This window comes from Megascapheus bottae, chromosome 25 (genome assembly GCF_031878675.1).
Source record: "Megascapheus bottae isolate mThoBot1 chromosome 25, mThoBot2.hap1, whole genome shotgun sequence".
In the NCBI taxonomy this organism is placed as follows: domain Eukaryota; kingdom Metazoa; phylum Chordata; class Mammalia; order Rodentia; family Geomyidae; genus Megascapheus; species Megascapheus bottae.
The window spans coordinates 26,045,072-26,069,990 of record NC_143533.1 but is presented as its reverse complement, the minus strand read 5'-3'; the positions used below and the strand labels follow the sequence as shown (position 1 = coordinate 26,069,990).

The window sequence follows — 24,919 nt, the reverse complement described above, 5'->3', positions numbered from 1 at the left end:
GGAGAAATTCGAGAACCTCTGCAAAAGGCATTGGAGTGCAAAGTCGTAATCATGAAACGTGCACATGGGCCCAGCCCTGGGTCCTGAAAGCACCAGGTGGGCAACGTGGGAGCCCAGGTCAGCCCTCTCTCCTCCCGGAGCCAAGCTGGGTGGAATCATGGCAGTGGTCTCACCTCGTCACATCATTGATCAGCCGTGTCTGCAGGAGAAGGTTTCTCTGGGGCAGTAAGTTGTCGCAGATCAGGTTCTGGTTGGCTCTCATGGCAACTCCATTGCAGAGACAGAGGGAGCACAGGACATCTAGAACCTGTGGGAGGGCATACCGACAAACCTCAGGACCTCGTCACCGCAGGTAAGGCCAGCGTGGGGAGAGCAGAGGATAGGGAGAACCAGACAGCTCGTTTCTAAGCCTGCTGCCTTCGTCTTCTGTCCTATCCCTCCAAATCCTGCATGCCACTCACGTGCTGTCCTGGCTCTATGACAGCTAGTAGGAGCCGAGACACTGAAGATGCATCGTCACCCAGGGCCAGGACCAAGGCGTGGTGCAGTGTCTGGGGATTCACAGACAGCTCCGTCCTCTAACCCAGCCTGGACAGAGCCCTGCAGATTAGGGGTGGGCTCCTGGGGCAGGAGCCCCCGGCTTCCCCTTCACCACTGCCCCTGCATGCAGCAGGCTCTCGACACTTAGGGAGGGTTTCTGTTTTTGGATCTTCTGTTGTGACAGCCTCAGAATACATGAGGTGCCCCTAGATTCTGGGAAAACAGTATTCAAACTAGGATGAAGAACAAACCTTCAAGACTCAGGCAGACCATGAATAGGAGAGACCTGTCACCCTGCCTCTTCCATGCCCCTTTCCAGTTGTCTGGGAGGTGGAAAGCAGTCCCTAACTTCCCGCACTCTGCCATCTCCTCTGCCCTGCCCCATGGGGTCTCGTGCTCTTTCATTCAGGTTTTGTGTTCGTGCCATGGCAGAAAAACTGCACAGGCAGGCCAGGCGCTGAGCCTCCTCTCTCTCCCCAAGGGAGGGATGTGCAAACAGCAGTCACTAACTAACAGCAGCGTCCAGCAAGGCCGTGTGGCGGGAGGAGGGGGGGAGCAGCCGCATTTCAGTCTTTCAAAGACTCAGTACTTACTGGGGTTGGACAGCGTCAGGCTGCTGATGGCATGTGTGTCATAATTCTCACAAACCAATTTCCTACCTGACTCCCTGAGTGTCAATTTCGTTCCAGATAAATACAAAGCACATTTACGGGAGAAGCAGAGAAGAACCCCCAAAGCTGTTTTATGAGGTGTTCTTACCAATAACACCCCATGAACGACATCAACTGTGGAAACTTGAAATCCAGAGGCTAATTTCTCATTCTAAGAAAGAGCCATAGATGGTAGGAAATTAGGCACATTTCATCTGGCCTTTCACACATTTCCCTGTTTTGCCTTGGAGTGATGGCTGCACAGGCTCCACTGTCACCACCAGCAGCAAAGCAGAGCTTACTCTTCACACAACAAGGGCAACGGGGAAAGCTTTGCCAAATTACCCGGCCTAATGGAGTAATGCCTCCCTCGTGGTAAACAGAGTACAAAGAGCACAGTTAACACTGGGGTTTCAAAAGGCATTTCTTTGTGTAAAACTAGGGAGCAGAGGGTCATTTTTATAAAAAAAAAGAAAAGGAAAGAGAGAGAGATGAGTGAGATGAGAGAGAGAGATGAGAGAGAGAGAGAGAGAGAGAGAGAGAGAGAGAGAGAGAGAGAGAGAGAGAGAGAGAGAGAGAGAGAGAGAGTTGTTTAAGTGGCTTCTTCTTAAAGATAAGGCATGTGGAATGCAGGAGTCATCCTGCATGGCCCCGGGTCATCCATCTTAGCAACCTCTGGAAAAATGGGCTGCAGAGACAGACAGGTTCTGCAGTGATCCAACAGTGAGACACAGACCTTCTCCCGAGCCCCCATTAAGAGCGTACTCCCAGTGTCACTCCAAGTGTGTCTGGTCACACGACTGCGCTCTGACCGAGGGAAGCTGGTGAGCTTGGCGTGCGCCACTTCATGGCAGCCATCGTGACAGCCTGCTTTTCATACCCCTGGAAGTCATCCAGGGCAGGCACGCCTCTGTATTCCCCACAATACAGTCAGTCACACAGTGGTCAGTTCTCTACTTAGGTAATCATAAAAATAAAATCCAACACACCCTCAGGAGCATCAAGGACTCCTATTCTGGTGTTTCTGTGTGTCTGTTGAGCGGAACTAATGATGCTACTTCAGTGGGGACAAGAACTAGAGAGGCTACATTGAGAGTGGCTCCCAGCACAGGCTAAGATGGACATCAGTCCTCGACATCACTACTTCTGTCAAATGACTTCTGACGTCTTTCGATGTCTCTCGAATTCTGCACATTCTGAGTCACTGTCTTCATAGAAACTAGGTAAATAAATGGGTCAGACTCCTGAAAATCTAGGACTGCAGACAATACAGCAGTCTAGATAGCAAAATGTTTCCTTAACTTATATTTTGGTTTTTGCTTTTAAAAATATTGTTGTTGTTGTACAAAAAGATTTCAATTCAACACAAGCTTTGACATTTTCCATGCAAAGGTCAAGTGTTGGGTCCAAGTCTGGCCTGTACTCAGCACATAGTTTTTTTTGTAGCACTAACACACACTGGAGGTGATTTGACCTTGGTCTTCTCTTTGAAAGTACAACAATCCAGTTGATGCATCTCCATAAGATGCAGAACTGGTTCAACTGCACTGCTAAACTTTTCCCAGGAGTACCTTTTGCTCCAGAGGTTTAAAAGGACTTTTGCTAGTTCCCTTAGCTGATCAAGTATTGCTTTACCCTAACTAACTAGGCCCCAGTGTTCTCAGAAGTCATTTGACATCCGCAATGATGATGGGATGGACAGACTAGTAGTAGTTAACTTGCCACCAAGTTACACCTATTCAATAGTTCATGGCTCTGGCTAACAGAAGTCCTTAGAAACTGGGTAGTTATGAAGTGTGGTGTGTGGTATCAGAGAGAAGGCTCTGGAACAACAAATCAAGAACTATGTTTCTTCAAAGGATCTCTCTGCCATCTATAGACCGTGGCTAGCATCATGTGTTCCCTGTGGGCTCATCAATAATTTTTACTATATTTTTCAGACAGGAAAAAATGCATTGGAACACAGAAGATTGAGACTGAGGTTGGAGTCACACCTGTTTCTGATTTACTACAGTTACAGATCCCATATATTTCTTTCTCTTCCTAGCCACACAATTTCACAGATGCTAAGGACCATATCTTTTCTGCTGTCTATGAATGGTGTGTATCATGTGGAAAGTACCCTAAAAGACTCATTCTCCTGGATTCACTGACACATGTGTCACACACATGGTCCCCCCAAACAACGGCAGTGACCAAACTGCATCCTTCACAGTCTGCAGAAGTACAGCTGCGGTCCCACACGCCAGTCCTGCCAGCAGCCTATGGACACCAACACTTTCCCTCTTCAATAACCTCTCCTGATCACATACTAGGCAGTACAACAGCCTCTACCTGGGCTGCAGATCTGAAGGACAGGATGCAAAACATCTTTTATAGATTTCTCTCCATGGATCCTTGTTTCTTAGCCATATGATTTCATAGAGATAATGAAACTACAAGAGACCTAAAAATACTGAAACGGTGTCCCTTCTTTGTGGAATGTCCTGATTTTTCAGATGAAATAACTGAGACCCAAGTCACACAGAGATGTGTATCAAATGGAAATGTTGGCATCTCTTGTCTTCTTTGCTAGTATTGAGGGTTTTTTTTGTTTTACTTTTGCTTGGTTTGACTGAGTTTCACTTGACAGCAAGGCAGGTTACCATAGTTTCCTATGAAGTTTTACATCTGATTTTTTTCTATCTGTTCTGCACAGCCCGGTAAGCCAAGTTTCCTTACTACATTCCTGGGCTCTGAGGTGGAGCCGTCACGTGCAGCTGGAGTCTGGGGCTCAGATGAGTGACCCGCAGTGAGCTCCGTGTTAAGGTGACGGTGGTGGACAGGGCTTGGGAGCTCCGTGGTCACACAGGGAGACCATCCCACAGCCCACAGGGCTGTCTTGGAGCACGTTTGTAGGCAAGGAAGGCCTTTCTGACAAATCATCTGGTCCTGGGTGCCAGGGAGGGAAAGCCCAGGAACCGTCATGGAGCCTCCCTTCCACACCTACCTTGTGATTCCGCCCGTGTTTATCCAACAGGGAGATGATGGACTTGATGTGACCCTCGGCTATGAGGTTTAAGGCTTCTGGGCTTTCAATCAGGATGCAGTGCAAGACCTCCAGGATACCTGCAGGAGGGCACAAAAAGCATTTCAACATGAAATGACCTGCAGAACTGACCACCACTGAGAGCTCATCCTGAGGAGAGAATGCCACCAGTTCTTTGAATCTATAAATTTTCATAGCCAGAGGAAAGATGCGAGCATCATCTCAGGTAGACTTCAAAAGCCCTGAGGGATAAGCTATAATTCAATAATTAATTAGCCAGTCCTGGGGCTTGAACTCAGGGCTCCAGTATTGCCTTTGAGTTTTCTCAAGGCTAATGTTCTTCCACTTGGGCCACAGCATCACTTCCATGTGAGTGGTTCTGAGGAATCGAACCCAGTCTTCATGCATGCTAGGCAAGCACTCTACCACTAGGCCCAACTCCCGGCCCCTGTACCGTGATTCTTAGATCTCAAGCCTCCTGAGTAGTTAGAATAACAGGTGTGAACCACTAGCACCCAACTAAGAAAACCCCTTTCTCTCTCCCCTCTCTCTCCCCCTGCCCATCCCCCCTCCCTTCCTCTCTCCCCTTCTCTCCTTCTCTCCCTCTCCCCCCTCCCATTCCATCCTCCCTGCCCCCTCTCAATACGAGGCCTGAAACAGAAGCTACAACGAGAGAAGGAAAGCGAGTCTTGGACACATGCAGGTGGTGCTCCTCGGCACAGGGGTGTGGATGGTTTGCTCAAGCACTCCACCTCCAAACGCTTTCCAGTCCCCGCAAGGGGCCCACACTGGTCACATGCACAGTTTTAGAGGAGGCAAACTGCTGGTCCTGACAACGATAACCACAATGGCTCCAGTTATCTGGGAGTCATCAAGAAGGCTGAAGATGCGATGTGAAGGGTGATCTGGGAGTGAGAACCATTCTCTCTTATACCTTGTTCATCCTTCAATTTTGCTTCTAACTGGATAATGAATAGCAGAGGGCTACTACAGGGCTTGAAAAGAGACCAAGATTACTATGTAGGGAGGGTACTTAAAGGACTCAGTGAAGATGAAATCTCTTATATAATTAATATGCACTAAAAATAAATGGCAAGAAAGTGAAACAGGTTCAGCTGGGTGCAGTGGCTCCCGCCCGTAATCCTAGCTACTCAGGAGGCTGAGGTCTGAGCCCCATAACCCACACACACACACACAAAAGTGAAACAGGTTCTTTTGAAGGGTGGGTATCAGGAGAGGGGGAAGTCAAACAGAGAGGGTGAATACAGTGGAGATACTTGAGGTGCATGAGTGAAAACACAACAATGAAACATTGGAATGGTTCTCAGATGTAGGGAGAAATGACGCAGCAAAGTGATACGGGCCGAACTTGGTAAGGATGTACTTGTATGCATGTATGGAATATCACAATAAAACACTTATGCAATTAGCTTACACTAATAAAAATGAAAAGAACTGTGTAAATCGAGGTTTGAGCTGTTAAATAAAGAATTTATCAGGAAGCTTTGGAATTTCCTTTTTGATGCAGCAATGATTTGGGAATTATGGTAGTCTGGTGGGAGATTCGGAATGCACTTTTTTAGTTAGTTTTCTGTCAGTTCTTACCTGAGGAAGATTCTAGTCTGTCCAGTTTACTGATCAGCCAGTCGAGGTTATTGGAGAACTGTGCGCAGTTGTTTCTGTTCCCACGAATGAGAGCAGCTGCAAACAAAGAGATGTTTGAGAACAGAAGAGAGGTTTGGGTATCCGCAGAGCAGGACAGACAGGCCTTCAAGTAGTGGGTCAAGGGGCTAATAAACACATGTTAATTGAATTACATAACATCTGCCTGGCTATAATTTACAAACACAACCTCTTAGGAATGTCTTAATTCTACCTAGAGAATATGGTGTGGGGAACGTACTGCTTGCCTTTTTTTTTTAAATTCTACTACAATAAAATAACAGACATGACTATCAAGTGGACAAGCAGAATAACACAGATTTAGGCACACAGCAACCCTCACAGTGTAATTGACCTTTCTACAAACTTTTAAAACTAGAAGGTCCTGGAAAGAGGCTCTAGTCTCATTCCCTCACTTTAAGGACAGGAATTGAGGTTCAGAACGAATTGGTGTTAAGAGTTTCGCAAGTAGTTTGGGGAAACATGGTCACCACCTGCTTCTACTGCTGCTGACTTCTACTCTAACTTGGATAGTAAGCTACTAGTTAGGGCTGGATGGCTGGACTGGAGTCAGATGGTTAACCACTGGTCTGGACAGCACTGTGTGACGACACATGGGCTTCCCCCATGCTCTTGGAAGGCGTCCTGGGACAGGGAGCTGCTGGTGCACTCACCCAGCAGCTTGTACAGGAGGTTTAGAACTTCTTTCCAGGCCATGCTACTCTCTTCCCTTGCGATTCCTGCAAAGTGTGCCACGCTGTTGTAGATATTTAAGCGATCGATGCAATTCAACACAAGGGCCAACATTCCCTGAGGAGGAGATGGAGGAAAAAGTCTATTTTCTGATGAAGATGCTGACTTGACGTCCCTGTTTTCTCCCTCCACTGGTTCTCCCTTTAAAGATGGTAGTGTTAAAATGCAAAGACTTTTTCCTGGTGCCAGAAGAATAGCTGTTCCCCCCATCCTCCCCCTCCCTCAAACAAACTACACATTTTTACGCCTCAGAGACCTGAATAACATCTCCTTGGAGGTGAGTCAGCAGTCCCTTCTGGCAGGTTTGTTCCCTGTGCTTAACTTGATCTGAGGACATATTGAGGATAAGGGAGCCTGAATGAGTCTCACAAAAGCTTGCTTTCCATCTGCTAGGAAGTAATTCTGACTCACCCCCAAACAGCTCTGGATATAGTACCTATTTTTCTCTGAAACTGCCAATAAGTTAAAGAAATTCCATTCAGATGCACAAGACAACCAGTCTTTATCCCTCTCACTCTTCCAAATGTGAGACTTACTGAAAATGAAAGCTAAGCCCTCTTTAGGCAATGTCCTGACCGCTATCACCCTACGGCTTATAGGACAGAAGGAAGCACTCTCCATGGCCCACTTGCTGAGGCACAGCATCACAGCACGCGGACAAACCCCACCTTGCTAAAAGCAGAAGGGTGAACAGGGATGGGATGTCTCACACCATCAACTTTGCCCTGACCCGGGCATGAAGGGCTGTAGCTGCCAACCACAGTGCACATTTGGAGAAGGCTCACCACGGCTCCAAGGTTCCACAGTGCCAGGAGTGGCATCAGAACGGGGCCTTGTGCACCAGTTGGTGTTTTCCCACCTCCAATGACCCAGTGTCCAATCTGTCGCATCAGCTCATGCCTTACTGCACCTTTCATTTCCAGTGTGGTAGGGGAGAGGTTTTTGTAGCCTTTCAACAGGTTTTCTAGATAACTGCCTCTCCTAGGCAATGCTATGCCAAGACAACTGATTTACTGGAATGTATATGGGGCACACGGGTAGCACTGAAGCACTCATACCTCACTGGTGTGGAGATCGAGGAATATGGTTGAGAGAGTGAACTTTTTTGGGGTCCCTTTTTTTGACTTACCTCTTCCTTGAAAAGATTCTGTCGGTTCTTGAGCGAGCGGAGCTTGTTCTGCTTGTCTTCGTGCCGCAGCTCCTCTTCTGGTGGCTGGAAGTAGGCAATCAAGTCCTGGAGGGTCTGTAAGACCTCTTCTACTGGCAGGGCGATGGGGGAGGCGGTGCGGTTATTTCCACTAAAACACCAGGAGAAGACATGGCTTAGGCACCAGTCCTGGTTGGGGCCACAGCAAGCTGGCCCCGCTTTATACCCACGGCCCACACAGAATAGAGTGAACTACCTGCAAAAGCAGCCACTGCATCACCAACTACAAAGTGCAATCTGCCGGCCAAATTGGAACAGAAGACTCCTCTCTCTCCCCTCCCTCCTCTCTCTCTCTCTCTCTCTCTCTCTCTCTCTCTCTCTCTCTCTCTATATATATATATATATATATACATATATATATACATATATATATATATAGGGCCTGAACACCACCTTTGGCTTTCTCAAGGCTAGAGCTCGACCACTTGAGCAGCAGCACCACTTTCAGCTTTTTTGCTGTGTATGTGGTTCTGAGGAATGGAATCTAGGACTTCGTGAATGCTAGGCGAGCACTCTACCACTGTGCTAAACTCCCAGCCTTGCAGACTCAACTTCAAAGCCATTTCAGAAACAAAGGGAAGTAATTGTAACACATTTATTTTCAAGTAACTTACAACTTACCTGGTTAAAGCTTCTGCCACCTGTCAGTATGTCCCATTAAGTAAATGTTCTCCAGTGTCTAGTGGTGCTCTCGCTATCATCTGTCCATCTAACCAGAGTTGTCACGAAGGTAACTTGTATGTGAAGCACATGGTTCCCTTACCTGGACCGTCACACTCACATTTTAAACAAAACACTTGTAAAATAACAGACTTGGGAACTACAACATCTTCTTGGATCGGATTACTTGTCAGGCTGGGAGGGTTTCTAACACTGGCCACACCTCCCAGATCTCTATCATCTCCTGCCTCTGTGTCCCCATGTCCCCAGATGTCAGCGTGTGGTTTTCTCTTCTCCTTGTGTTCGTGGTCTTCATCGTTGTCTCCTGGCTCTCCAGGTAACTCTATGTCCACCCAGTGTTTTCTCCTCTTGTGTTCAACGTGTGTACGTGCAGGCCCACGTTCCCTTCGTTCATTGGTGTTTTCTCCTCTTGTGTTCAACGTGTGTACGTGCAGGCCCACGTTCCCTTCGTTCACTGTTTTCTCTTCTTGTGTTCAACGTGTGTACGTGCAGGCCCACGTTCCCGTCGTTCATTGGTGATGCTGTCTTTGATCTCTATGTCTCTGTCCTCCCTCCTCTCCTCCGCAGACCTCCCATGTCTCAACATCATTCCTCTCATCAGTCTACCCTCTCCTTTTTTTTTTTTTTTTGTCAGTGCTGGAGCTTAAACTCTGGGCCTGAACACTATCCCTGGGTCAGTCACAGTGCCACTTCTGGCTTTTTTGAGTAGTCCATTGGAGATAAGATTCTCATAGACTTTCCTGCCTGGGTTGGCCTTGAACTGCAAACCTCAGATCTCAGCCTCCTGAATAGCCAGGACTACAGGTGGTAGCTTACCTGTTTTTTTGTATCTGTCTCCCAATAAATCTGTCCCATCCCTGGCTCTCTGCTGTGTAACTTCTATCCTCTACGAATGTCTGTGTCTTAGATTCCATTTCTGGTTTAATTCTACTAAAACCTCTGTGAAAGATTTTACTTTACTGAAGTCTTACATTCTTTTAACACAGAGAGCAGAAAACCCCAAGGTAACAAAACAAACCTTCATTTCCTATCCACTCAGGGTGCAGTTGATGCTATGTGCTGGTCTATACATCAATCCCTAGCCCTGTGGAATTCCGGAGCAATTGAGAACTGTATGGCTATGCAAATAACACCTTATATGTTCTGTGCACATGCAGGGAAGTTGGTTTGTTAACTGCTCTTTTATTTTTATTTGGACTCATGCTTTGAAAAGGTAGTTTATATGCTTTAGAGCAAAGACTACATCAGCTCTGCAGAGTCAAAGAATAAGGTAATAAATTCAAATTTTTTTTAACAACAGAAAACCATTTAATGTAGGAAAAGAATTTTTTGTTTAAAAGAGCAGAAACTGAACTTCAGAGAGTTTTCAGGATGATTCATCTCTACTCAGTAAGCCTCAGAGCCAGGTTATGAACCAGTTTTTCCTTACCTTTTCTCTACCTTTCACTTGCTTATCTTTTTCTAGTCTCTTCTCGTTCTAGAATTAGGGCTTGAAGACAGGGTCTAGGGGATGTCTCTAAGTCTATTTGCTCAAGGCTAAAAGTTCTAGCACTTGAGCCACAGCTCCATTTCTAGTTTTTTTTTAAACTGTTTAATTGAAGATAGAGTTTCACCAACTCTCCTGTCTAGGCTGGCTTCAAATTGCAATCCTCAGATCTCACCTCCTGATAGGATTGTAGATGTGAACTGCTGGTGCATGGCTAGTTCATACAATCTTAATATAAGATAGAATTTCCATATTCTGAATGCCCCAGGGAAGGCTATAATGCATACATTAAGCATCCTCTTTAATATCCCGAGCCCCATCATCTATCTTTGCTCCTGGACATTTCTTTCCATGCTAGTATTGGATGAGTTCTAGCTATCCTTTGACTATACAGTAGTCTCCACACCTGACGACTTGCATTTTCTTTTCTTCCTAATAATCTACTCATCCTTGTCTCTGCTGAGTCTTGCATTATGCCCAGCTCAACACAGGAGCCACTTCTCTTAGGAAACATTCTTTATTTCCCCTAGAATAGATGAAGGCTCCTTTTGTGTTTCCATCAAGCTTTTAACAATGGTTACTGCAGTGCTATTTATTCACAATAAACTTATTTACAATAAGTTCAGTTTTGAGCCAAAAAACTTCCCTGTTTCTTACATTAATTCCTGTGATCTGCAAGCTTTTAAAGTCAGAGCTGTGTCTATCTGAGTTCAGCTCTTAGTAGTACACTCAGCTCCTCCGGCACGTTCTCAGAATGTGCTTGAGAAAATGAACCCAGGGTATCACTGGAAAGGCAGACAGTGAAGAGAAGGTAAAGCAGGAGATTCTGATGAACTTGCTATGTATTTCCTTTTCAAGAGAAAGTGAATTTAGGCCGGCAGTCTGGCCTAGTGGTAGAGTGCTTGCCTAGCATGCATGAAGACCTGGGTTTGATTCCTTGGTACCACATACATAGAAAAAAAGCCAGAAGTGGTGTTATGGCTCAAGTGGTAGAGCTCTAGCCTTGAGAAAGCCTAAGGACAGTGCTCAGGCCCTGAGTTCAAGGCCCAGGACTGGCAAAGTGACAGAGGCAGAGAGAGAGAGAGAGACAGAGGCAGAGAGAGAGAGAGAGACAGAGGCAGAGAGAGAGAGAGACAGAGAGAGAGAGAGACAGAGGCAGAGAGAGAGACAGAGGCAGAGAGAGAGAGAGAGAGACAGAGACAGAGACAGAGAGAGACAGAGAGAGACAAAGAGAGAGACAGAGGCAGAGAGAGAGAGAGACAGAGGGCAGAGAGAGAGACAGAGGGCAGAGAGAGAGAGACAGAGGGCAGAGAGAGAGAGACAGAGGCAGAGAGAGAGACAGAGAGAGAAAGACAGAGGCAGAGAGAGAGAGAGACAGAGGCAGAGAGAGAGAGAGACAGAGGCAGAGAGAGAGAGACAGAGGCGGGGGGGAGTGAATCTACTAGGTGTCTCTACTCCAGCCTGACAGTTTCTTAAATATTACCATACATAGGAAACACGTGGAGACCTATAACTATAAAACCATCATCACTAGATCTCATTCCCAGGATGTCTGTTCAGTAGGGTTTAGGTGCATTTTTAAAACAATTTTTGCAATTGATGCTATATGCTAGTCTAGTATATATTTTAAGAACCTGAGGGAGACTCTACTGCAACAAGAGAAGGAATATGACTCTCAGGAACTAGATTATCTATTTTGCCAGAAACATCTTTCTAGTCTACATTTCTAATGGAAATAAGAGTAAAAGTTTGTTCTGCATTACAACACTGTAGCCTTCAGCCTGATTAATACACTTCCCTTAGACTGCAGCATTTCAACTGCAAAGTTCTAATTTCATGCCAACTCATATATACAATTTATAACCCCATGGTTTAGAGCTATTATCCTAAAAGCTGAGAATGGCTTGGCTGTTTCCAATGGTAACTGGTGGAAACAAGGCTGGGCTGTGTTTTGGCAGCTGGTTAGGCTGGAGGGATTGCCAGCCAAGCAGCTGCACGCTCCCTTTCCCATTGAAACCCCAGGAATGGCTTGGTGATCTAAGGCTTCCACTGTGTATCTTATCTAATTTCACCCAAACCACTGCAACAACTGTGCATGATACAGAAACTCTAAGTGGCATAAAGGGAGTAAACTGGTTTCTGTCTCTTCTTTCCATTAATACAAAGGGACATAAAGAACTTGAGTCTTTTTTTAACATAATTTTCATACAAAGACTGTAGCTACGGATTGCACCAATCGAACCAGGCCAAGGGGGCTTGGGTATGTGCTAGGCAAAGGGTGAGGCTGGTACAAGGTCAGAGATAGGGGAACTGCATTTCAGTCCAAAGCCCTCTCTGGTGAAATTCTTTGTTGGTGTCCCATTATTTCTGGAAAACACTCAAGAGTATCAGAAACAAAGAGGACAAGGGTTGGAAGGCCAGGAGTAAAAAGGCCAAGGAGAGAGAGGAAGAAGGCGCTAGCGTACCTGACAAACTGGCTGAATAAGGCTGTTGTGTTCCGGATGATCCGAGCAGCCTGGGACTCTTCGCGCTGGCATCTCTGCAGGGTCAACCCATCATCCATGTGGCCCTCCTGGTGGAGGATAACCTACCACAGGCAAGGAGGCGGGTCAAGGTTACACACCAGACCACTCCCCCCACCGGCCCTTTCCAAACCAAGCACCCTGGACCATTTCACTCACACGCCCCACAGCTGCCCACAAATCACTCTCGAGATGCGCTTTGAAGAAAGCCTCATGGTGGAAGCTACATCGATTCCTTGAACCAAGTGGGCCAATTTGAAAGGCTAACAACATACTCGATGATACGTTTTTCTCCTAAAATGAGCAGAGCCTCATCACAGCGATGGCACTTTATCCAGAGTCTTTCCTCTGGGCATATATCAGGAAGGAACAATGTAAAGCAAAACTCTCCTGGGATAAGGTTTGGATTGCTCCTAAGAGACAGCTTCTCTGGATTAGTTAACTCCAAGACAGTGGAAAACAGCTCAAAATAGTAGCTAATGGCTCCCAGGGAAGCTGAAAGCATAGGCTCTGGTATCAGCTGACAATTCCAGTCCTGCTGTGTTATTTCTTCACTGTGGGACTTCGGACAAGTTACTTAACCTCTCTTAGCCTTCAATTTCATTATCTGCAAATGGATGTATGTTAGAGAATTGTTTGGAAGTTTAGATGAGTCACAAGTAAATTATTTCAGCAGTTCTTAGGATATAATAGGTGCTGGAGGAATGTTGATTAGAGGAGGCAGTTGTCAAGAACTCTGTATACTTATTGACCACTGGAGAGATCATAACACAGTTTTGGAGTAGAATGCAAGTCCAATGGTCAAGTGTAAGTAGGCATTCCATAAAATGGCTCAAAGCTGGCTCCAGTCAAAGCCTGATTCATACTGCTGGGCACAGTTTCTTCTTGAGCAGAGTCCAGCTGTAGATCTATGCTCATGTCATCTTAACATGTGGCTCCAGAAAATGTCTTCAGAAATGGATTTTGGGTTTCTCTCATATTTAGTATGAAGAAACTTGTTTCATTCTTATGTTTTTGAACATAATGTATAATGTTGAGCATAATATATAATCCTGACATAATGAATTCACATGAAGTACAATGTTGGCTTGCAAAAGCTTGGGTGTGCCTTCCTGTCTTTCCTGGATATGTCAGTTTTAATCATTAGCAAAGTATACACTTACCACTGGACTTCACAGCTTTTAGCAAACATTATAGTGTTATGCTTACATTTTTTTTGCCAGTCCTGGGTCTTGAACTCAGGGCCTGAGCACTGTCCTTGGGCTTTCTCAAGGCTAGAGCTCTACCACTTGAGCCTCAGCACCACTCCTGGTACTGAGGAATTGAACCTGAATCTTTGTGCATGCGAGGCAAGCGCTCTACCATGAGGCCAAACTCCCAGCCCCTAACATTTACTTTTAGCAATATACTACCACTGTATACACTTTGGGCTCTATCTTAGACTTCTGGACCCCAAGGACTAAAATTCTGATAACACATTCATTCAGATAACACAGTCAAACAAGCCAGGCGAATAAGAAAGGGATGGAAATTAAGGGGCATCTCAGCTCCTAAGAACCTTGTACTTGTGAAGGACTCCCACGACCCGTGGTAGAGACGCTGAGGTGGGAAAGAGTTGCTCCCTCTATAGTGAACCCTCATTCACAAACTTTCTCACTGTGTTTGTCCCTCTTAGTCTTGCTCATGAGCCAACCCCTCCCCCCAAATCCATCATTCTTTTAGGTTGATCTCTGAGGTAGTCTGGTCACAGCTATGCAGATGTAATTAACACACGGACACCATGTGTAATCTGTCTCTCCAGCATGGTGATGGAGAAGCAAATAGATGACCTCGGTCCCTCCTCTGTAAACCAGAAAAACTGGAGAGTTCATCTTAGTCCTCTGACATTCTGAATATCTTGGCTGTTGAAACCTTCAAAGAAATTTTTGGTGGTTGTTTGCGTGCTCATTTTTGTATTTTTCCCCCATCCTCTATAGTTGTTTTCACAAGAAAGGTTGGGCTAGTCTATATGTCCCCTTAGTCTATCTTCTACCTCTTCTTCCTGATTTTCCCCTTTATGGATATTTTCCTGGTATTTTTGCTTTATACAAAAACAACAGATTAATTTGTGGTTTGTCCTCAAGTGAGTGCGGCTCTTCCTTACCACAGAAGCATTCAGAGGAGCTCCTCACCACAGCACTTAGGCTGATAGACATACCCAAACCACAGAGCACGGGCCTCCCACAACCACGGTCCTGAACTCCTGGACTAGCCTATCTCATGTTTTAAAAGTGTTTCCAAGAGAAAAAAAGAGGATGACACTCTCGGCAACCATTCTCTGGTTCCTATCAAAAGAAACAGTATTGCTTTCTGGTAAGAAGATGCTACAGGGATCCAAGCTGGTATTCTACTTGGGGGCTATGACCGACACACAGCCTGAACAAGTCTCTGGGGCACAGAGTCAACCACAACATCTCTTTGTACATCGGTTCCTGTGGGCTTGTTATTATGCAATTTGCATTTTCTCTACAGAGATTCTGTTCAGTTTCCACATTATGAAATTGCATAATAACTCCATTATCCACTTAAATGAACAGAGTAATGATATGGATAATCCCCAAAGGGTGAAACTGCTACTTCACGGACATCAGGATTAGGGATGAATTAAGCAGATTCAACCCCTTCTCACAGACATACGGGTCTTCAGAATCACTTCTGAACCCAGTGCAATGCAATCAGAGACAGGCTCTAACACTTCACCTTTCTTTTCAGAGGTCCTAGACGGGAGGTTTTGGCATCTTGTGCTTTGTAGGTAACCCACAGGCCACTAGCCACATGCTGGACGAAGCAGACAGAATCCCCATACTTGATTTCTGGAACTCCCATTCCTTCCATATCACGCTTGTGACTGGAATCCACTTTCTCCTTGACTTCCTGTTTCACACAAAAGAAACAAACACAGGCATGGCTGATTAGGTAGAAATTTAACATATATAATAAAACTCATTTGCACAGTGTAATCATGAGGTACTTATCCAAGCCAGGATTTTCTCATCAGCTGTTAACTTCAAAATTAACGACTTCAAGGGTTTGCCACTTCAGTGATCATATAAATCCTTGTGGAAAGAAGGTACTTGAAGGCTTTCTGTCTTCCTGTTGTTTTATATATTTCTTCTATTTTCTGCTTCTCTCATCCTAACTTAGATAACGTAGGATGTAACCCTAAACTGGCCAATTAACTTATTTTTAGCAATTTGATACATTAAATAATTTTTTTTTGCCAGTCCTGGGCTTGGGCTCAGGGCCTGGGCACTGTCCTTGGGCTTTCTCAAGGCTAGAGCTCTACCACTTGAGCCTCAGCACCACTTCTGGCTTTTTTCTATGTATGTGGTACCGAGGAATCGAACCTGGGTCTTTGTGCATGCTAGGCAAACACTCTACCACTAGGCCACACTCCCAGCCTCACATTAAACAATTTTAATGTTATTTTCTTACGTGAGGAAGACTCAGAGCTTTAACTCTATCTGCTACCATCAGACACATGCGAATATGTGTGTATATAAATCATACACATACACACATGCATAGCTGTACACATGTATATGTCATATCTATATCTATACACACAAGAATACACTAGGCTATGCTTTCAGATAATTCAGCATCTCACCCATCAGTCTCTTTGGGTGATTCTGCGGCTTGGCTCCTGAATGTCCCCCACAGGCTATGTGTTTAGGGTTTGGTTCCTGGTGTCTGGTTCTTCGGGGAGGTGGTGAAAACCTTAAGAGTGGACCCTAATGGAAGGAAGTTAGGTCACTGGAGACCTGCTCTTGAAGGGGATAGTGGAACTTGGCCCCTTCTCCTTTTGCCTTTCCCTTTAACGCGTGTTTTCTGCCATGATGCTTTGTCTTATCACAGGCCCCAAGGCAATAAGGCATAGACCAAAACCTCTGGAACTGCAAAGACCACCTTTTCCCCTTTCAAGCGGAAGTGTTTCTCAAGCATTCTGTCACAATGCAGCCTTGGTAGCGGGTTATGGTCAGTAGGTTCACTCTTCAGCTGCCTCTATTTTACTATTGTCCAGTATGGTAAAGAGACCCACTGTGTGCTGTGCAGCTGTTTTACGATAACAGGAAGTGCCTGTCACAGAAGGCTCCTTGTGGTTTAATTCTGAACGACTCTATTCTATTTCCATTTCTATTTTACATCTTGTGTTAAATCGCTCATCCGTAAAAGCCATTAACTATGCAGTTTTTTTCCCCAGAAAAAAAACCATGCGATGCTTTTCCCTCTGTTGTGATAACATTCTTCTCATTTTTCATGATGGAACCACAGCAGGGCACGGATTGAGGACCTCAGTGCAGATCTGGAGAAGAAACTGCTTACTTGGCCAAATATGTGTTGAAGGGCAATTATATTCCTCTGTATCCACTGACAGCTTACGAAAATTCTCAGATGCATGTCATAACTGTCATGCTAGCATGTGGATTAAATGATCAAGTTGCTAATCTCCAGACTGGCATGGGATTTGTTGAAGGGCAAAGAGGGGAACCGGAAGCAGTACTGGTTCAGCACCTAGACAGTAGGTAACTATTTGACAATACTATTACATGAACTCACTAAGGACCTACAAAGTGAAATGTGTAACACGGGACACTATGCACAACTTTAATACTCCACTAGGTGTATCTTCTATCACAAGTGGTGAAACTGAGGTTTGATCAAAGTCACAGAGCTACTAAGTGGCACACGAGGATCCCAAGCTGGGGTTTGTCATTCTCTTTTTCGTTTTGGTGTGGGTACCGGGGCTTGAACTCAGGGACCTGCACTCTCACTTGGCTTTTAAAATAAAAAACATGCTCTACCACTTAAGTTACACGTCTAGTTAACTGAAGATAAACGTTTTTCAGATTTCTTTTTCTTTCCAAGCTGGCTTCAAACTGTGATCCGCAGATCTCAGCCTCCAGAGCAGCTACATTTATAGACATGAGCCACCAGTGCCAGCTCATTTGCCATTTTGACAGAATTGTTTGAATGGTTTTTCCATTTTTGTAATTAGGCAATTAGTCACATCAACATTTCAGCTGTATTAAAGTCTATTATAAAGATAATGCTTTAAATGTATACTATTACTTCATAAAAATGGCAACGAAGTGGTATGATCTACATTCAAAGCACAACAGAAGCTTGCCCTGGGTTCCCTTCATCTTACTGGAAAGCCACCAAGATGACCTTGTCTAAAGCTGAATACTTTCCAAAGGCCATCAAATTAACTTCCTACCCTCTTAATATTTCAAAATGGTGATGCATGAACCCTGGAGGGCTATGTCAAACCAAATCTAAACCACTGCAGGAGAAGAGTGCACAAAAGAAAGATATTCTGGTAAGACAAGTGTAGCGTGGCAGACTTAAACAAACGTGAAGGGTTAAATTCTCTGTATCTTACATATTCATGTTTCTCAAACCACAATGTCAACAAACTTCATGTAAAGAAGATTTTAGATGATCTTCTTTATCTTCCAGAGTGAAAGAGCATCTTACCACACTGTAAGCTCTTACTAGTCCTACAGTGAAAATCTAAAAAGCAACGAAGTAATCTTTTAAACTTAATGCACCCAATTCCCACTCTGCAATTGCTTGGCGTATCTTCTGGGAAAACGACTGTAAGTAATAGAAAGTAATTAACACACCAGAGTTGTATCTTAGAATAACCATACAGCATGTACAAAAATGACAGACTGGAAAGAAATATGGGTGGAGATGAGAGAGGTGTGAGTTGGGGCAACAGTAAACAAGAAGATATCTGGAAAAGAATAAGCTCTAATTCACATGCTAGAGAGAGCTGTTACTACTTCATGCACTTAAACCACTTGTTCCCACAGAATGCCTTTCTAACGTGAGGTGTAAGCACCCAAAAAACTTTCAGAGGAAAAAGAAGAAAGATGGGGCTACTCAAAGATGCTGGAGTGAGCCTTCAAGAAGATTCCGGTTAGCCACCCCTTTCCAGGTACCTGGAGAAACCAGAAGAAATTACTTGTGATTTCTGCACCACTAGAGCTCCCTTATAAATTTCTCATCTAGACTGTAAGATCTCAGTATTGCCCTTATTAAAAAGAAATATACTACCGGATACTGTTTTGAGCTTGTTAGGCTCTGAGGCTGGCTGCAAAGACTCGGTGGGGGAAGACGAGGAGGCCTCTGGACACAGCGCGCTGGGAAGGAACACTTCTGTTTGTAGTTAATCCTCCTATTACCACCCCAAATGGCAACATGACTCCTAAGTCACGAATAAGGAACAGGCCTCACAGGTCATTTTCCCAGTCTCATGAAAGCCTCAGAAGAATACTTCACGACCTACTTCTTTATTCCTATTTTTACAAAAAGGGACATGAAGGCCAAACAGAAAATGGTAGAGCCAGGGTTCAAATCTAGGTTTCTTTCCCGTCATAACTCATGTATTTGTGGCTGGCATACTTTGAATGATGAAGACCAGGGAGAGCAAATTAGTTATCTAAAAATCCTTTTCATGTTTTATTTAAAGAGAAACGGTGGGAGGGATGATGTTTCTGGGTATCTGGATCAAACTGCCTAGATTTTCTTCACCCCAGTTTCCTCTTTCTCCCCACCTGATGACTTCATGAGGGCACTGCGTTAGCACAAATGTGTCCACACACACATGCATCAGGGGCATTTCTTTGTGGGATTGCATCAAGGTGCAAAGGTCAAAGGGCATGGAAAAAGCAGGTAGGCCATGGTTGGCTAGGAGCCCAGTGCCCAGTGCACAGCAGGAATGTAATGAATGTGCTTTGCACGCAGTGCAAGTCCTTGTCACTGAGGGAAATTCCCGTGATCAGGACAGTGATGGCTCCACGCTCGGACACCATGAAGCAGGAAAAGAAACGTGATTTTATCTCAGTCACCTCAAGACTTATGGTACCATCATTTATAGTGGCTTTCTAAAGCATTTTTAGAGTGGCTATAACATAAATGGCTACAAATAATAAGGCCTGCCTTAATACTATTATTAATTCACCATTCCCTGAAAGGAACTCAATGCTAGAAACTGACACTGAGACATGAAGTCTAAATAGCATTGCAATGCAGAGTTAAACATTAAATCCAATTATCTGACAATCCCTGGGCAATAGCCTCGCAATGTCACAACCACGGAAAAATGATGCGAAATAAAATTTGTAGAAACTTGACTTAGATGTTCAAAATAAGATGAATATGCTCGTGGACGGTGTCCAGGGATGGGATATAACAAAATGACTGCACAGTGACAGAACGTTTCTATGAAGATGACGGAGGGTAAAATGAAATGAATTTTGCTCTGTATTCAGTGTATGAAGTGTGTTTTTATTCCTGCAGCTAGCCACATTTTCTCATTTTTCTATAGATTTGGAGCTACCAGAATACAGGTGGAAATTTTTATTGTATTTTTGGATTAGCAAACATTTATAGTATGAGAAAGTTCCATGGTGACAATTACATACCTACACACAGGTTACTCTGAGCAGAGTCACCTCCTCTACTATATTTCCATTCTCCCCTTCCTTCGTCTTCCCTCTTTTCAAATGGCTTTTGGTGGCTCTCCTTATCCTGTTCACACACATTGCACAGACACACGCACTCAGATTCTCTTCACCCCTCCCTTCCTCTCCTGCAGAACCCTTCTTAAACAGGTCTCCTTCACATTCATGCTCCATCACGGTCATCACCATCACCACTAATGAGGGAGCTCAGAAAGCTACCTTGAGCTTCCTGCGTGTTGGGCATTGTGTGAGGTACTGGGATTAAATGCACACATGTAATGCATAATCCAGGTGCTGAAAGTATGTGTAATTCTTGTCATGCAGGGGTTCCAAACAGAGGGGAGATGATGGAGCCAGACCACGAATGAGGTTACCTCCCATAACCTGCCCTTATCTTATTCTCCCTGTGGCAGAATGAGAAGGATTTTCTAGTGACCGTGTGCAGAGAGGTTAAAAGGCACTCCAGGAACAGGTTGGTGGAGAGAAAAAATGTGCATGACACATATTTAGCACAACAGATCTCAAGGGATCCTCAAGTAATAATAAAAGATACAATGGTAGGGCAGGCAGAGTTCAGATGTACAAGAATCTTTTATGGCAGACTTCAAGTGGGCTTCAAATAGATTAAAAACTGGCCTCCAGGTCCACTTTTAGGCACCTTTGAAGCTGTGCCACATCTCCTACCATACCACCTTCCTAGTAAGGGTAAACTGCTCTATTTTGGAGGCCACGGTCTAGGTGGAGTACCTAGTGGTGGGTCCTTTGGATACATTTGCCTCCTTAGTTTTCATGATCCACCACTTGCTCAAAGGTCTCAGTAAGACCTCAGATGCGGTCAGCTTTTAAGCAAAGATCACTCTCCTGTCTTACAAACATACCCCCCTCCCCGCGGCTTCTGCCACTGTCCTTGTGGAAAAAAGCTTACTAAGGATGTTAATAAGCACACTCAACTGTGTCCTGTGGTCCCAAGTGAGTGGAGACAGTGGTCCCAGGCTGATGGGACCTGACAGAAAGTTCACCATCACAGCCCACCTAAAACGTGCAACAAAATCCCAAACACTGTTCCTCTCAGGCATCTTTTTTCTGCTTACCTGACTGTCGGGCCACCAGAGAGTCCTCCCTATCTCCATTCACACAATACAACTCACTGTCCATCTCCCGGCCTTTCTGAAGAGTAACCACAATTCTGCACCACCATCCAGATACAGAAATGAATGCTAACTCAGGCAATGGCCTGCAATGTTCCGTGTTGCCTAACACTGGTAGCAGGCAGGGGCCAGCAACAAGACTCAGGGTCCTCGCAAGTGTCGAGACAGCCTCCAACCTCCAGCTCCTGGGGACCAGTTGTTTGAGCCTCTTCTAACAACGACTCCAGTGAGATGGAAATACACTGTCATGTGCTTTGGGCAGCTTTTACTCCCAGCTCTGCTATGCTGGCGGCTTCCCTGGGGTCCTGCCAGTCATCAGCTGCTAGCCTCCACCTTACCTGCAGATGGAAGGACACAGGAGATAGACGGTGCCTTTTGAAAAGAAGGAGTGTGGCAAGGACTCTATGGTGCTGGAGCCTTTCTGGCCTAGTTCCCCCCGAGTTTTTGGCAGTGTTGAGCCATGCCCCATGGGTGAAGCCAAGGAAGAATGGGAATGAGACTACTCTCTGTCAGGGTTCTGTCAGCTGCTTGCCTCATTTCTCTGAAGAACTTGGGGTCTTCTTTGTGCCAATGTCCTATCTCCAGTAGGGTAAGGGCCAAGGGCTAGGTAGTAAGGCCAAAAAAGGCTGACCTGACATTCCCAGAAAGGCTATTAGCCAGGACCAGTCACCTCTCCAGCCCCACCCTCCTTCCCTACCCCTGCCTTCTCTCATCCCCACACTGCAGTCCAGGTGTTGTGTAGGGGAGAATGGGATCTATCTGTCTTTATTCTTACAACTATTCTTAAAACTGATTTTTCCCCCTTTTTTATCAAGTCGTACTGGTCTAAGGTCAAAATATTTGAAAGTACTTCCTAAGGTCAAAAGATTCACTAAGGACACATAAATTTGAATTTAAAATCCTATTTCTGGAAATCTAAAAAAGTATTGACAGTAATGAAAAGGAGTTCTACTCAACAAACCAGAGTGAAATCAAGTAGTCAACGAGTTAGAAATTCACTGAAGGTAGCGTCTGGGCAGAGCCAGGAAGACATGGATAAGAAGTGTGCATCATATTGTTTGAAATTCAAGTGTGAGAAAAGCTTAATTCTAATGTAGGACACTTTAGGGGAAAATACAAATAGCCAAAGGTTTCTCTGCCTAAAAGGACCATAGAACAACAGGAGAAGGGGAAAGGACCCAAGCCTCTGCTTCAAAGGATGGCAATGCTTAAAGTCTGCTCTCTTTGGATGTGTTGGGAAGCAGCGATGGCCACAGCAAACTCAGCTGTCGGCTTCACACCTAGCCCTCTGTGAACAGAATAATTAACTCGTCACTGAAACTGTGTAGAGAACACAAATCAAATCTATTTCTGGAAAAGAGCAAAGAAGAATGAAACCAGAGATGAGAGTCCCAAAGGAGGTATTGAGCTGTCTGCTCAGACGTGCAGGTTTCCTGAAAACCACACACACACACACACACACACACACACACACACACACACACACACACACACACACACACACACACACACACACACACACACACACACACACACACACACACACACCCTATGCAGAGGCCTTGCTATGCTTGGACGATCGTTCCCAGAGCAACCATAGAGTGGCAGAGTGGCCAACTGCCCATCAGAAGTTAGGTCCAGCGTGCAATTCTGCCTACCCAACTACACACTATACCCAACTGAGTGACCTGTGCAGAATCAAAACTAAGTGAACACTAATACTAGAAGTTCAACATTTTTTAATACATTTTGTTGAGGTATATCTATAGGATAGTTGCTTATATACAGAGATCAAGCATATTCACTCAGATCCTATCTATGGTAGCACAGGATCCATTCTTAGTGAAGGTTGGGGATGGACAAGACAAATCAGACTGGGGAGTAAAGATAATGAAGGAAAAGGATGAGGACGGTGTCGGGCATTAAATAGCTCTAGGTATTTAGGAAGTTAAGATCTGTAGGATCATAGCTTAAAGCCAGCCCAGTCAGAAAAATGTACAAGATCCCATTTCCACAATAGCCAGCAAAAGACTGGGCTGGAACTATGGCTCGCGTGTAGGGTGCCAGCTGAGCAAGTATAAGGCCCTGAATTCACGGCTGTCAATAAAACAGAAAAAGAATTAAGAAAACTGGGAAAAGGTACACCTTCTTCTAAGAACTCAGTTTAAAAGAAATGAAATGATCAGGGGTCTAATTCAATTTCATGTTGTTCAGTGTAGTTTCTTCTCACCTAGGAAAAAGGTCCACCTCATCACATCTTACCTTAGATGCCCGGAAAGAGAAGGCTGTGGCCTTGGTGTCTGACTTTCCCCGGTCCTGCAGCAGAAGCCCTTGGTCCTCTGTCAAGGCCAGGTAGTGGCCTGTGGTAAGATGTCGGAGTCGGAAAGCCTGGCCCCACCTGATGTTGCTACCACTCCAACTAGCAGGCAAAGCAGACAAGAAACTACTTACAAGGAAGTAAGTCATTTCCAATATCCACCCCAGCCAGCAGATGCAGCCCCCTCTGGAATTAATTACCAGTGTCCTGGCTTGGTTGAGGATTTCATGTCTGCCTAACGTCTAATATAATGCTTTCCTGGATTCTTTTTTTTTTGCCAGTCCTGGGCTTGAGCTCAGGGCCTGAGCACTGTCCTTGGACTTTCTCAAGGCTAGAGCTCTACCACTGGAGCCTCAGCACCACTTCCAGCTTTTTTCTATGTATATGGTACCAAGGAATCATACCTGGGTCTTCATGCATGCTAGGCAAGCACTTTAACCACTAGGCCAAACTCCCGGCCCCTCCTGGATTCTTCTTAAAAGCAACATGATCCTGAGGCCAGGGTAAGAGTTTACCATCACTGGAGTCCTGACTTTGTTTCTCCCTACTTCTACTTAAGCATGTCGATCTACATAATCACAGAGTGAGTGTCCAACTTTCCTTTCAAAGAAAATTCATTCCTGAAAAGGCCCAATGTATTCTTTGAATTCCAACATTCCACCATCCCAGATGTTCTCATCATCAAGAGAAATAGTAAAGCAAGCAAGCAAACAAACAAACAAACAACAAGTCCTGCGGTTTTCAGAAAGAGACAGATAGTAAAACAAGGTAATAAACAAGCCAATACTGCGCTTTGTGAGGAGATAAATTGTACAGGAAAAATGAAGCTGGGGGGAGGAGGGAAGGGAGATCCTGAGTTCAACATCAGTTTTCCCATGGCCCTGCACTGAAAGATTTACAGAAGACTTACATCTTACAGCAAATGCTAAGTTATTCAGTGGAGGAATTACCCAGGAAATAACCAGTAACTAAAAAATTTACCTCATCAGTGAGAACAAGATGCCTATGTGTCATTTTTTAAAAAAAGACACTCTTAACTTTTGGACTGCCAGTGAACCCAAATTACAGGATAAGAGGCTTAAGCTCTTCCTGGGTAAGGCACTAGGGAAGGAACGAACTACTAAAACTACAACTGAATGCACAGGCCTGTTTGTTTAAGTCCATTAAGATAATATAAACATCTCATGCCTGTTACCAACGTCCCATGCCTATGTGCTTACTTCTTTCAAACTGTTGGTATGTTCAGCTACTTATCTTTTGGCCGTGCCAAAGCCATTATTCTTTAAATCAGCAGTCCTCAATTTCTCTGTAATGAATTTGAATGGACATGGCTGTGTGTACGTGTGTAATAATTCCTGAAAGAACAGCAGAGGAATTTCATTAACTCTGTACTAAGGACTTTGGAGAGACG

At 44.8% G+C, this 24,919-nt stretch overlaps 1 protein-coding gene across 1 annotated transcript in view; it reads right to left on the bottom strand.

The window, feature by feature from the left end:
- The window catches only part of Ryr3 (ryanodine receptor 3), a 295,306-nt gene that overhangs the window by 164,636 nt on the left and 105,751 nt on the right, over window positions 1–24,919 (bottom strand). The window contains exons 12-19 of the mRNA XM_090357798.1: window positions 23,454–23,610; window positions 15,269–15,442; window positions 12,473–12,594; window positions 7,763–7,931; window positions 6,555–6,690; window positions 5,824–5,919; window positions 4,180–4,298; window positions 174–307 (exon numbers count right to left, since the gene is read on the bottom strand). Of these exons, the coding sequence (XP_090213924.1) occupies window positions 174–307; window positions 4,180–4,298; window positions 5,824–5,919; window positions 6,555–6,690; window positions 7,763–7,931; window positions 12,473–12,594; window positions 15,269–15,442; window positions 23,454–23,610 (1,107 nt within the window). The remainder of the gene's footprint in view (window positions 1–173; window positions 308–4,179; window positions 4,299–5,823; window positions 5,920–6,554; window positions 6,691–7,762; window positions 7,932–12,472; window positions 12,595–15,268; window positions 15,443–23,453; window positions 23,611–24,919) is intronic.